Consider the following 13,515-nt stretch of genomic DNA (forward strand, 5'->3'; position numbering starts at 1 on the left):
AGTTTTTTGTTTTTTGTTTTTGTTTTTTTTTTTTTGAGATGGAGTCTCACTCTATCTGGAGCACAGTGGCACAGTCTCAGCTCACTGCAACCTCTGCCTCCCAGGTTCAAGCGATTCTCCTGCCTCAGCCTCCTGAGTGGCTGGGACTACAAGCACGGCCACCACACTTGGCTAATTTTTGTATTTTTAGTAAAGATGGAGTTTCACCATGTTGGCCAGGCTGGTCTCAAGTAATCCACCCACCCTGGCTTCCCAAAGTGCTAGGATTACAGGTGTGAGCCACCTCTCCCAGACTGATTCTTAGAATTTACTTCCAAATAATTTTGGAAGTTGGGGAAAGTAGATGGAGATAAAACGTAGTAAGATTGGGCATGAAATGTTAATTGTCAAAGCTAGGTGATGGGTACATGTGGTTTATTATTCTATTTTTGTATATATTTGACATTTTCCATACAAAAAAGTTTAAAAACTATATGGCATTGGAACAATTAGTTATTCATATAGGAAAATAAGAAAATTGGATTTCTACCTTACGCCATATACAAAAATCAATTCCAGGTAGATGGAAGAAATAAATATGAAAGACAAAAACTATAAAACCTTTATAACATATTATAAGGAATAGCTTTATGACCTCAACTTAGAGAAGGATTTCTTAAGTCACAAAAAGTATAAAACAAAGGAAAATACTGTTAGAATCAATTACGTTAAAATTAAGAATTTCCTCCTAGCCAGAACAATCAGACAAGAGACACAAATAAAGGGCATCCAAATTGGTAAACAAGAAGTCAAAGTGTTGCTGTTTGTTGATGATATGATTGTATACCTAGAAAACCCTAAAGACTCATCCAAAAAGCTCCTGGATCTGATAAATGAGTTCAGTAAAGTTTCAGGATACAAAATCGATGTACACAAATCAGTAGCACTACTATACACCAACGGCCAAGTTGAGAATCAAATCAAGAACTCAACCCCTTTTAAAATAGCTGCAAAAAAAATAAAAAACTTAGTAATATACCTAATCAAGGAGATGAAAGATCTCTACAAGGAAAACTACAAAACACTGCTGAAAGAAATCATAGACAACACAAACAAATGGAAACACATCCCATGCTCATGGATGGGTAGAATCAATATTGTGAAAATGGTGATACTGCCAAAAGCAATCCACAAATTCACTGCAATTCCCATCAAAATTCCACCATTGTTCTTAACAGAACTAGAAAAAACAATCCTAAAATTCATATGGAACCAGAAAAGACCCTGCATAGCCAAGGCAAGACTAAGCAAAAAGAACAAATCTGGAGGCATCACATTACCTGACTTCAAACTATACTACAAGGCTATAGTTACCAAAACAGCATGATGCTGGTATAAAAATAGGCAAATAGACCAATGGAACAGAATAGAAAACCCAGAAATAGAGCCAGATATTTACAGCCAACTGATCTTGGACAAAGCAAACAAAAACATAAAGTGGGGAAAGGACACCCTATTCAACAAATAGTTCTGGGATAATTGACAAACCACATGTAGAAGAATTGAGCTTGATATTGTTAGGCTTTGTGTCCCCACCCAAATCTCATCTTGAATTGTAGTCTCCACAATCCCCATAATCCCCACATGTCATGGGAGAGACCAGGTGGAGGTAACTGAATCATGAGGGTGGTTGGCCCCATGCTGTTCTTGAGATAGTGAGTTTTCACAAGATCTGATGGTTTTATAAGGGTATCCCCCTTATAAAATGGTTTTATAAGACATATCCCCCTTTGCTTGATACTTCTCCTTTCTGCTGTCTTCTAAAGAAGGTGCCTTGCTTCCCCTTTGCCTTCTGCCATGATTATAAGTTTCCTGAGGCCTCCCCAGCCATGCTGAACTGAGTCAATTAAACCTCTTTCCTTTATAAATTACCCAACCTCAGGCAGATCTTTATAGCAGTATGAAAACGGATGAATACAGTAAATTGGTATTGAGATAGTGGGGCACTTCTATAAAGATACCCAAAAATGTGGAAGCAACTTTAGAACTGGGTAACAGGCAGAGACTAAAAGAGTTTGGAGGGCTCAGACAAAGATAAAAGGATGTGGGAAAGTTTAGAACTTCCTAGGGACTTGTTGAATGGCTCTGACCAAAATGCTAATAATGATATGGACAAAGAAGTCTAGGCAAGGTGGTCTCTGATGGAGATGAGGAACTTGTTGTGAACTGGAATAAAGGGGACTCTTGCTATGCCTTAGCAAAGAGGCTAGTAGTATTTTACTCCTGCCCTAGAGAACTGTGGAACTTTGAACTTGATTGAGATGATTTAGGGTATCTGGCAGAAGAAATTTCTAAGCAGCAAAGTGTTCAAGATGTCACTTGGGTGCTCTTAAAAGCATTCAGTTTTATGCATTCACAAAGAGACGTTTTGAAACTGAACTTATGTTTAAAAGGAAAGCAGAGCATACAAGTTTGGAAAATTTGCAGCCTGACAATGCGATAGAAAAGAAAAACCCATTTTCTGAGAAGAAATTCGAGCCAGCTGCAGAAATTTGCATAAGTAACAAGGAGCCAAATGTTAATAGTCAAAACAATGGGGAAAATGTCTTCAGGGCATGTCAAAGGTCTTTACAGCAGCCCCTCCCATCACAGGTCCAGAGGCCTAGGAGGAAAAAATGGTTTTGTGGGCCAGGCCCAGGGCCTTGCTACACTGTGCAGTCTTGGGACTTGGTGCCCTGTTTCCCAACTGTGACTAAAAGGGGCCAATGTACAGCTCAGGCTGTGGCTTCAGAGGGTGCAAGCCTCAAGCCTTGGTGGCTTCCATGTGGTGTTGGGCCTTAAGTGCAAAGAAGTTAATAACTGAGGTTTGGGAACCTCTGCCTGGATTTCAGAAGATGTATGGAAATGCCTGGATGCCCAGGCAGAAGTTTGCTGCAGGGGCGAAGCCCTCATGGAGAAATTATGCTAGAGCAGTGCAGAAGGGAAATGTGGGGTTAGAGCCCCCAGACAGACTCCCCACAGTGGCACTGCCTAGTGGAGCTGTGAGAAGAGGGCCACCATCCTCTAGACCCCAGAATGGTAGATCCACTGACAGCTTCCACCATGCACCTGGAAAAGCTGCAGACACTCAACGCCAGCCTGTGAAAGCAGCTGAGGGGCAGGGTGGGGGAGGTGACTGTACCCTGCAAAGCCACAGGGGCAGAGTTGCCCAAGGCTGTGGGAACCCAACTCTTGCATCAGCGTGACCTGGATGTGAGACATGGAGTCAAAGGACATCATTTTGGAGCTTTAAGATTTGACTGCCCTACTGGATTTCAGACTGGCTTGTAGCCTGCAGCCCCTTTGTTTTGGCCAATTTCTCCTATTTGCAATGGATGCATTTACCCAATGCCCATACTCCCATTGTATCTAGGAAGTAACTAACTTGCTTTTGATTTTACAGACTCATAGGCAGAAGGGACTTGCCTTGTCTCAGATAAGAATTTGGACTTGGACTTTTGGGTTAATGCTGAAATAAGACTTTGGGGGACCATTGGGAAGGCATGATTGGTTTTGAAATGTGAAGGGGACATGAGATTTGGGAGGGGCCAGTGGTGGAATGATAGATACAGTTAGGCTTTGTGTCCCACCCAAATCTCAACTTGAATTATAGTCCCCATAATCCGCATGTGTCAAGGGAGGGACCAGGTGGAGGTAACTGGATCATAGGGGTGGTTCCCCCATGCTGTTCTCATGATAGTGAGTGACTTCTCATGAGATCTGATGGTTTTATAAGAGATTCCTCCCCTTTCACTCAACACGTCTCTTTCCTGCCGCCTTGTGAAGAAGGTGCTTTGCTTCCCCTTCCCCTTCCACCATAATTGTAAGTTTCCTGAGGCTTCCCCAGCCATGCTGAACTGTGAGTCAATTAAACCTCTTTCCTTTATAAATTACCTAGTCTCCAGCAGTTCTTTATAGCACTGTTTTAGTCCATTTATGAAAATGGACTGATAAAGCACTTTATAGTCCATTTATGAAAACAGACTAATACAGAGCTAGATCCTCATGTCTCACCTTATTCAAAAATCAACCTAAGATGGATCAATGACTTAAACCTAAGACCTGAAATTGTAAAACTTCTGGAAGATAACATTGGAAAAACTCTTGTAGACATTGGCTTAGGCAAACAGTTCATGACCAGGAATCCAAAAGCAAATACAACAAAAACAAAGATAAATAGATGGGACCTGATTAAACTAAAAAGCTTCTGCACAGCAAAAGAAATAATCAGCAGAGTAAATAGACAACCTACAGAGTGGGAGAAAATATCTGCAAACTACGCATCTGACAAAGGACTAATATCCAGAATCTACAATAAAATCAAATAAATCAGCAAGAAAAAAAGCAAATAATTCCATCAAAAATTGGGCAAAGGATATGAATAGACAATTCTCAAAAGAATATACAAATGGTCAACAAACATATGAAAAAATGCTAAACATCACAAATTATCAGGGAAATGCAAATTAAAACCACAATAAACACTACCTTACTGCTGCAAGAATGATCTTAATAAAACAATAAAAAATAATAGATGTTGGCATGGGTGTGGTGAAAAGGGAACACCTTTACACTGGTGGTGGGAATGTAAACTAATATGACCACTATGGAAAACAGTATGGAGATTCCTTAAAGAACTAGGAATAGAACCACTATTTGGTCTAGCAATCCCAGAGGTATCTACCCAGGTGAAAATAAGTCATTATAAGAAAAAAAAAACCCAAACAACAACAACAACAACAAAAAACACTTGCACATGCATGTTTCTAGCAGCACAATTTGCAATTGCAAAAATATGGAACCAGCCTAAATGTCCATCAACCAAGTGAATAAAGAAAATGTGGTACATATATATATACATACACACACCATGGAATACTACTCAGCCATAAAAAGGAACAAAATAATGGCATTTGCAGCAACCTGGATGAAACTTGAGACCATTATTCTAAGTGAAGTAACTCAGGAATGGAAGACCAAACATCATGATGTTCTCACTTACAAGCAGAAGCTAAGCTATGAGGACAGAAGGCATAAGAATGATACAATGGAGTTTGGGACTCAGGGGGAAGGGTGGGAGAGGGGTGAGGAATAAAAAGACTACACATTGGGTATAGTGTACCCTGCTCAGGTGATGGCTGCACCAAAATCTCAGAAATCACCACTAAAGAACTTTTCCATGCAACCAAACACCACCTGTTCCCCCCAAACTGTTGAAATAAAACTAAATTTAAAATTTAAAAGAATTTCTGAAGAAGATACCACATTCTTTATGGTAGCTTCATCGGAAGCTACCATAAAGGATGTGAAAGGTAAGCTACAGAGTAGATTTTTTTTTTTTTGAAGACAATGCCTCGCTCTGTCACCCAGGCTGGAGTGCAGTGGTGTGAATATGGCTCACTGCAGCCTCAATCTCCTGGGCTCAAGTGATCCTCCTGCCTCAGCCTCCCATGGTGCTGGGACCACAGGTGTATGTCACCATGTCCGGCTAATTTTCTTTTCTTTCTTTCTTTTTGTAGAGATGGGGTCTCGCTTTGTTGCCCAGGCTGATCTTGAACTCCTGACCTCAAGTGATCCTCCCACCTCAGCCTCTCAAAGTGCTGGGGTTACAGGTGTCAGCCACTGGGCCCGGCCAGGAAATATTTATAACAAAAATTGACAAAGGATTTGTAGGAAAACAGCCATTGAATGGCAAGAGTGATGTCATCTTGAAGCAAAACCACCATAATGACTGATATTTGACTCCTGCATACCAAGGTATTCTGCAGCAATGTCTTTAAACAATGCCCTTAGCAGAGATAACTCCTCATAAAGATGTTTATCTAACCTACCCACTTGTCACAAGTTCCATAAGAAAGTCAGATGTGACCAGCTGCACATCTTAACCCTAAAAGCTTGCTATCTATACTTTCTGGAGGTTGGGTGCCCTCTCTCAGCTACCAGAGACATTACTTCTAAGTCCCTATTAAATATTTCTGAGAAACTGGATTTGTCAGCCTCTTTCCTTGGCCTCTTGGCTCCCTCAAGCCTTTGGGTTTTGCAAACCTCAAGCCTCTAGGTTTGCATAGACCTGCTCACCATGGAACAGGAACAGGATTATTATCCAGACCTATAAAAATCTCTTATGATTCAATATGTGAATCTTATAACGGCAAGGACTTTTGTTTTGTGTTCTGTTATAGCCTAAGCTCTTACAACAGGGTCTGGCATGGAGAAGGCAGTCAATGAAATCAACATGAAAAGACAAAGATGAGCAAATAAATGATATAAATTGGTACTCAACATGAAATAGTCAATGAATGTTCCCTAAATATATGAAAAGATATTCAAATACTCAAACTCATTCAAAATCAGAAAAACGCAAACTAAAACCACAATTCCCAACTCCTACCCACAAGATAGGTAAAAAATTAAAAAGCATTTGTTACAACCTGGCAGATCCTATAGAAAAAGTGAAAGAAAAGAAAAACAATGTCTAAAGGCCAGGCGCGGTGGCTCACATCTGTAATGCCAGCACTTTGGGAGGCCGAGGCGGGTGGATCATTTGAGGTCAGGAGTTCGAGACCATCCTGGCCAACATGGTGAAACGCCATCTCTACTAAAAACACAAAAATTAGCCAGGTGTGGTGGTGGGTGCCTGTGATCCCACCTACTCGGGAGGCTGAGGCAGGAGAATCACTTGAACCTGGGAGACAAAGGCTGCAGTGAGCCGAGATTGCGCCACTGCACTCCAGCCTGGGTGACAGAGTGAGACTCTGTCACACACACACAAAGAAAAAGCATTGGTGAAGACATGAGCAATGGGAACATTTATATGTTGCTAGTTGAAGAGTATGTATATGTGTATATATATATGTGTGTATATGTATATATAGGTGTGTGTGTATGTATCTGAATATATATAATAATTATTATTTTTAGGGACAGGGTCTCACTCTATCACCTAGGCTGGAGTACAGTGGCATGATCATGGTTCACTGCAGCCTTGAGCTCCTCCTAGGCTCAAGTGATCCTCCCACCTCAGTTTCCCAAGCAGCTGTGATTACAGGCATGTGTCACCATGCCCAGCTAATTTTTAAATTTTTTTGTAGAGATGAGGTCTTGCTATGTTGCCCAGGCTAGTCTTGAACTCCTGGCTTCATGCAATCCTCCCACCTCAGCCTCCCAAAGTGCTGGGATTACAGGTGTGAGCCACCATGCCTGGCTTGAAGAGAATATTGGTGAAACATTCTGGAAAACAATTTGGCATTATTTGGAGAAGATGATGGTATTCTTTATGACTCAGTAATGCTACCACTAGTATGTAGTCCAGAGAGACTCATCTCATATGCATAATAGTATTAGTTGTAATAGAAAAAACCTGGAAAGAATGCAAATGTCCATCAATAATAAATTCCAAAGTAGATAAATACATTGTGGCATATGCACATGATGTGTGGGAGAAAGTAAATGAATTGCAGTTAAATAACCACAGAAATGAATGTAAAGAACCTAATGTGGAGTAAAAAAACAAAAACTAGCTGCAAAAGAAAATTTATCATATGATTCCATTTATATAAAGCTCATGTAATGATTAATCTTATGTGTCAACCTGATGGGGCTAAGGGATATCCAGATGGCCGGTAATCACAACTTCTGGGAGTATTTTTGAGGGTGTTTCCATAAGAGATGTGCATTGGAATCGGGAGAATGAGCAAAGATTGTTCTCGCCACTGTAGGTGGGCATCATCTAATCTGTTGATGTCCCCAATAGAACAAAAAGGTGAAAGAAGGACAAATTATTTCTCTTCTTGAGCTGGGACATCTTCTCTTGTCCTCAGACATCAACACTCCTGGGTCTCAGGCCTTCAGACTCAGATTGAATCACACTACCAGCTTTTCCAGTTTCTCCAGCTTGCAGATGGCAGACTGGGATTTCTCAGCCTCCGTAATTATGTGAGCCAATTCCTAAAATCTCTCTTTCTCTTTTTTTTCCTCTCTCCTGTTGGTTGTTTCTCTGGAGAACCCTGACTAATACAGTTCAAAAACATGCAAAACTAAAAAATATATTGTTTAAAGCAGTGCTGTATAATAGAACTCTTCACAACGGTGGAAATATTGTACAACTATGCTGTCCAGTATGGTAACAAGTGACATGTGGCTACTGAGCACTTAAAATATGGCTAATGTGACTGAGGAACTGAATTTTTATTTAATTTAAATTTGAACTTAAATTGCCACATGTGGTGAGGGGCTACCATACTGTACGGCAAGGTTTATAATGAGAATAAATGAAATAAATACAAAATCCAGAATATTGGTTACTTCTGAGAGAAAAATAAAGACAGAATAAGGGAGAGATACACGGGATTTCAAAAGCAAAAATAATCTTTTTCTTAAATAGGTATTCTTCTACTGTTATTCTTTAAACTGAGCATATATTTTATAAATATCCTTTTATATGTATTAAATATTTAATAAAACAAATGTAGTGAATGGGATGGTGTATACGTGGATGTTTGTACTGTTATTAAATTCTGTGTAATAAAATAGTTTTATTTTAATAATTGCTAGCACTCAGACATGCCCCAGGTGGGAGGATAAAGCCTCCCCAAAGCCCAGGCCCCAGGCCCTGGTACTAATGCTCTTGTCCTCCATAACCATGGCTCTTAAGCTTTCACTTGGAAAGGAGAGGTAGGATGTTTTGTTTTGAGGCTCACTTAATTTTCTCTAAAAAATTTTAATGGGGTCAAGGCGCAGTGACTCATGCCTGTAATCCCCGCATTTTGGGAGGCTGAGGTGGGCTGATTGCTTGACTCAGGAGTTAGAGACCAGCCTCGGCAACACAGTGAAACCCTGTCTCTAAAAAAAAATACAAAAAAAAAAAAAAAAAAGTTAGCCAGGTAAGGTGGCACACGCCTGTAGTCCCAGCTACTTGGGAGGCTGAGGCAGGAGAATCACTTGAGCCTGGGAGGCAGAGGTTACAGTGAACCGAGATCATGCCACTGCACTACTGCAGCCTCAGTGACAGAGTGAGACTCAAAACAAAGAAACAAAAAATGTAATGGGATGAAGTTGGTTAAGCTAAGAGAGCTTCTGTAGACAAGGTCTCTTTTTCTGAGAGAAGAAATAAAGTCCTGCTTCTATTCTTAAAAATTAACAAAAACCAACAAAATTTTTAAAAAACAAAGATGAGAACAAAAGGTGAAGAAGTGGGCTGGGTGCGGTGGCTCACAGCTGTAATCCCAACACTTTGGGAGGCTGAGGTGGATGGACTGCTTCAGGCCAGGAGTTTGAAACCAGCCTGGGCAATGTAGACCTTGTCTCTACTAAAAGAAAAAAAAGTTGAGGAAGTGGAAAGTAGAAACTGTAATTATAAACAACTTCTTGGGTGAAATTTTGCTATAGAGGAAAGCAGGGGATATAAAGGCAATTAAAGATTTTTCAAAGGTGGGAGAAACCAGATGTATTATCTGTTGCTGCATAACAAATTATCCCAAAATGCAGTGGCTTAGAACAACAAAAATTTATCTCGTATTTTCTGTGGGTCAGAACTTTTGAGTGTAGTTTGGCTGGGTGTCTCTGACTTAAGGTCTCTCATGAGGTTGCAGTTAGGGTGTCAGCCAGCACTGTGGTCTCATCTGAAGGTGTGATCGGGGAAGATCTGCCTCTAAGCAGATCATGCGGTGTTGCATGATTCAGCTCTTTGTGGCTGTTCAACTGAGGACTTCAGTTCCTCAATGGCTCTTGCTGGCAGCCTCTCTACAGGGCCACAGGGCAGCTTACAACATGGCGGCAGCTTTACCTTAGAGCAACAGCACTGCAGAGAGCGCTCAGGACAGAAGTCACAATCTTTTTAAAACCTAATCTTAAAAGTGGTAGCCCATCACCTCTAACTTTCTGTTTACTAGAAGTGAGTCACGAAATCCAGCTGACACTAAAGGAGAAGGAACTGACTAAGGATGTGAATACCAGGAGACAGGGTTTATTGGCGGGCATTTTGTAGGCTACCTACTACACCAGAGGATATTTGTCTGCAGATAGGAGTGATCCCACCAAAGAAAGGAAATGACAATGCAGGAGAGGAGAAAAGGCAGAGGAAATCCAGGAAGAAGAACCTCTGCAGTTATTGATCCACTGCCTTTTTCATTTTATTTAGAGAGATAGGGTCTTGCTATGTTGCCCAGGCTGGAGTGCTGTGGTTATTCACTGGCACGATCCCACTACCAATCAACACAGGAATTTTGATCAACTCCATTTCCAGTCTGGGCCAGTCACCCCTCCTTAGGCACCCTGGTGGTTCCCCACTATCCGAAGGTCACCATATTGATGCCAAACTTAGTTGACCAGTTGACATAGCAAACATACTACAGTCCAGAACTCCTAGGCTCAAACAATCCTCCTGCCTCAGCCTCCTGAGTAGCAAAACTAAAAAAATATTGTTTAAAGCAGTGCTGTATAATAGAACTACAGGCATGTGCCACCGTGCCCAGCCCACTGCCTGTGTCACTGCTATTTGATGACTTGGCTGCATATACTTGCTTTGTAAGTATGTTGAACCTCTACTATCTGTCATAGCAAGACCCATCATCCTTATCATGTTGGCTATGGGTTTAAAAAAAGAAAAAATAGTCATCGTGCCCTGTTTACAAAGGCATACACAATCTGACCACATCTCACACACACAGAAATACACACACCCCAACTGTGTTTCTCCTCCTTTCAAATATCACCTTCCACTAAAATATCTGGGGAATAAGGACTTTGTTTCTTGTCAGCCCTTAGAGATCAGCTCATGCTGCAATTTGTTTCTCCAATATCACCTCCTCCACCCCCTGATTTCGGCACAGCTCTGAGCCTCTGCTCCCTTCCCCACGTTACCATGTGTAAGCCCCAAACTAATATACTCCTTTTATTTAATGCTGCCAACTGCACCAGCCTCGGAACGATGGTATGAGCAAGGCAACTGTCCTTTTATTGACCTCCACTTTAACTCTCCACCACCTCACCAACTTCCCACAGCCCACACGGTCTTCTTATTACTGAAGGTGTTGGGTTAACAAAGGCAAAGTTCAGTATAGGTCAAGATAGGAATGACAGAACAATTTAAAACTGAACATTAGATATCACACTTAAAAACTCTAGGTTACGTTAAAGAAAAATTATTCAGTGATACTCATTAAAGCACAGCAAGGCAGACTTTATTCAGGACCATCCAGATAGGGATAGGGACCATGGCAATGGGATTTTGTAATGGGTAGAGGGACTGGGCTAAAATCCAAACAGAGCAGAGCCAAAAGAGAATTTACAGCCAAGGAGCAGGAGAGAGGTGTCAGTGGATGGAAAATTACTAAGAGGTAGCATCAAGAGTAATGGCATTCCGGCTAACCGACCTAACAGGATTCTTGCTGGACAGGCCAGGGTGATCAGACATCACCTGGGGGATAGTGGTGGATGAGGAAGCCGATCAGACCTTGAGGGTGAGGGGTTCTTTCTAAACTGACCTACCTACTCCTCGCCCGCCTCCCACACCTCCGGGCCTCACTCGCGCCTCCCCGCCAGGCCGTGCGCCCCGCGTGACCAGGGCGGGTGGGAAGTACCTGCCGCCATCTTGCTCACCAGCCTCCAAAATGCGGCTGGGGCTCCTGAGCGTGGCGCTGTTGTTTGTGGGGAGCTCTCACTTATACTCAGACCACTACTCGCCCTCTGGAAGGCACAGGCTCGGCCCCTCGCCGGAACCGGCCGCTAGTTCCCAGCAGGCTGAGGCCGTCCGCAAGAGGCTCGGGCGGCGGAGGGAGGGAGGGGCGCATGCAAAGGGCAGTACCTGTTCGTGCCTGTCTCTGGGGGGCCTCTCTTACCTGTAGTCTTTGAATTCGGGTTTCTCCTTTTCTGTTGTCCCAATGGCCTTTAACCAAAATTTTACATACCTAAGCAGTTTCTAGACAGGCTGTAATAACGGTAGTTGTAATAGTAAAATGACACATTTGTATTGTGAATCTATATTTTCTCCTCAAAACATTCTGGGTTTTATCATCCCCATTTTATAGATTAATAAGTCAGGGGATAAAGAGTTGAAAGGGAGGGCTAGTAGGTGACCATTTCATACTATAGTTGAGAAAAATTAGCCCAACAAGTGAAATGCTGAGCATTAGAATCTGCGGCTCTCGACTCACCGTTCCCGGGCTCTTTAATTGCTGTTTCACACAGGGAAGAATGTGATATGTGGCCAAAAATTTTTATTTTTATATTTTTGGGGAATAGAGTTTTAAAATTAATGAATTGTGTTGACTTCATGTCTGTTTGTAAGTAATCGATTATGGCATCTTTGTCTCAACTCTCCAAGTTTCTTTCAAAATACGGGCATGTCTCCGGTATGTTAGCTTGCTTTGTGTTTTTAACATAGGAATTTAAAGGATTGCATTAATATGTTCAGCTTAGGAAGTAACACATAATATAGATGCTCAGTCAAAATAATATATCATTTTTATTTTTAGATTGTGGAACAGCACCGCTTAAGGATGTGTTGCAAGGGTCTCGGATTATAGGGGGCACCGAAGCACAAGCTGGCGCATGGCCGTGGGTGGTGAGCCTGCAGATTAAATATGGCCGTGTTCTTGTTCATGTATGTGGGGGAACCCTAGTGAGAGAGAGGTGGGTCCTCACAGCTGCCCACTGCACTAAAGACGCTAGGTACGTATTCAGAGCACAACTATTTTTATTCTCTTAGGCGATATTTTGAAGTGACAGAGGACCATTTAACTTCAGCCATTTTCAGCTAAGCTATGTTTGCAAATAGCCATAATGCCTTATACATAGTACAGTGTATTTGTTGAATCCTTTATTCATTATTATTATTATTATTATACTTTAAGTTCTGGGGTACATGTGCAGAACGTGCAGGTTTGTTACATAGGTAGGTATACATGTGCCATGGTGGTTTGCTGCACCCATCAACCCATCATCTATCTATATTAGGTATTTCTCTTAATGCTATCCCTCCCCTAGCCCCCTACCCAGGAATCCTTTATTTTTATTTTTTACTTTTTTTTTTTTTTTTTTGAAATGGAGTGTCACTCTGTCACCCAGGCTGGAGTGCAGTGGTGCAATCTTGGCTCACTGCAACCTCCGCCTCCTGGGTTCATGCGATTCTTCTGCCTCAGCCTTCCGAGTAGCTGGAATTACAGTCCAGCTAATTTTTGTATTTTTAGTAGAGATGGGGGTTTCACCATTTTGGCCAGGCTGGTCTTGAACTCTTAACCTCACGTGATCTGCCCGTCTCAGCCTCCCAAAGTTCTGGGATTACAGGTGTAAGCCACCATGCCCGATCATGGATCTTTTAAATTAGGGGCTGGTAAACTTTCTATAAAGGTAGTAAATATTTTACGCTTTGAAGGTCATATGGTCTCTCTCACGATTGCATGAAAACTAGCACTGACAATAAGTAATTGAATGAGTGTGGCTATAATCCAATAAAACTTTATGAACACTGAAATCTGAATTTCATATGTTTAACCTGTC

At 41.7% G+C, this 13,515-nt stretch overlaps 1 protein-coding gene across 1 annotated transcript in view; it reads left to right on the forward strand.

The window, feature by feature from the left end:
• The first annotated feature begins 11,572 nt into the window (after nt 1–11,572).
• The window catches only part of TMPRSS12 (transmembrane serine protease 12), a 41,157-nt gene continuing 39,214 nt past the window's right edge, over nt 11,573–13,515 (forward strand). Inside the window, exons 1-2 of the mRNA XM_054442823.1 lie at nt 11,573–11,814; nt 12,492–12,687. Of these exons, the coding sequence (XP_054298798.1) occupies nt 11,628–11,814; nt 12,492–12,687 (383 nt within the window). The 5' untranslated portion in view covers nt 11,573–11,627. The remainder of the gene's footprint in view (nt 11,815–12,491; nt 12,688–13,515) is intronic.

Source organism: Pongo pygmaeus, chromosome 10 (genome assembly GCF_028885625.2).
Source record: "Pongo pygmaeus isolate AG05252 chromosome 10, NHGRI_mPonPyg2-v2.0_pri, whole genome shotgun sequence".
In the NCBI taxonomy this organism is placed as follows: domain Eukaryota; kingdom Metazoa; phylum Chordata; class Mammalia; order Primates; family Hominidae; genus Pongo; species Pongo pygmaeus.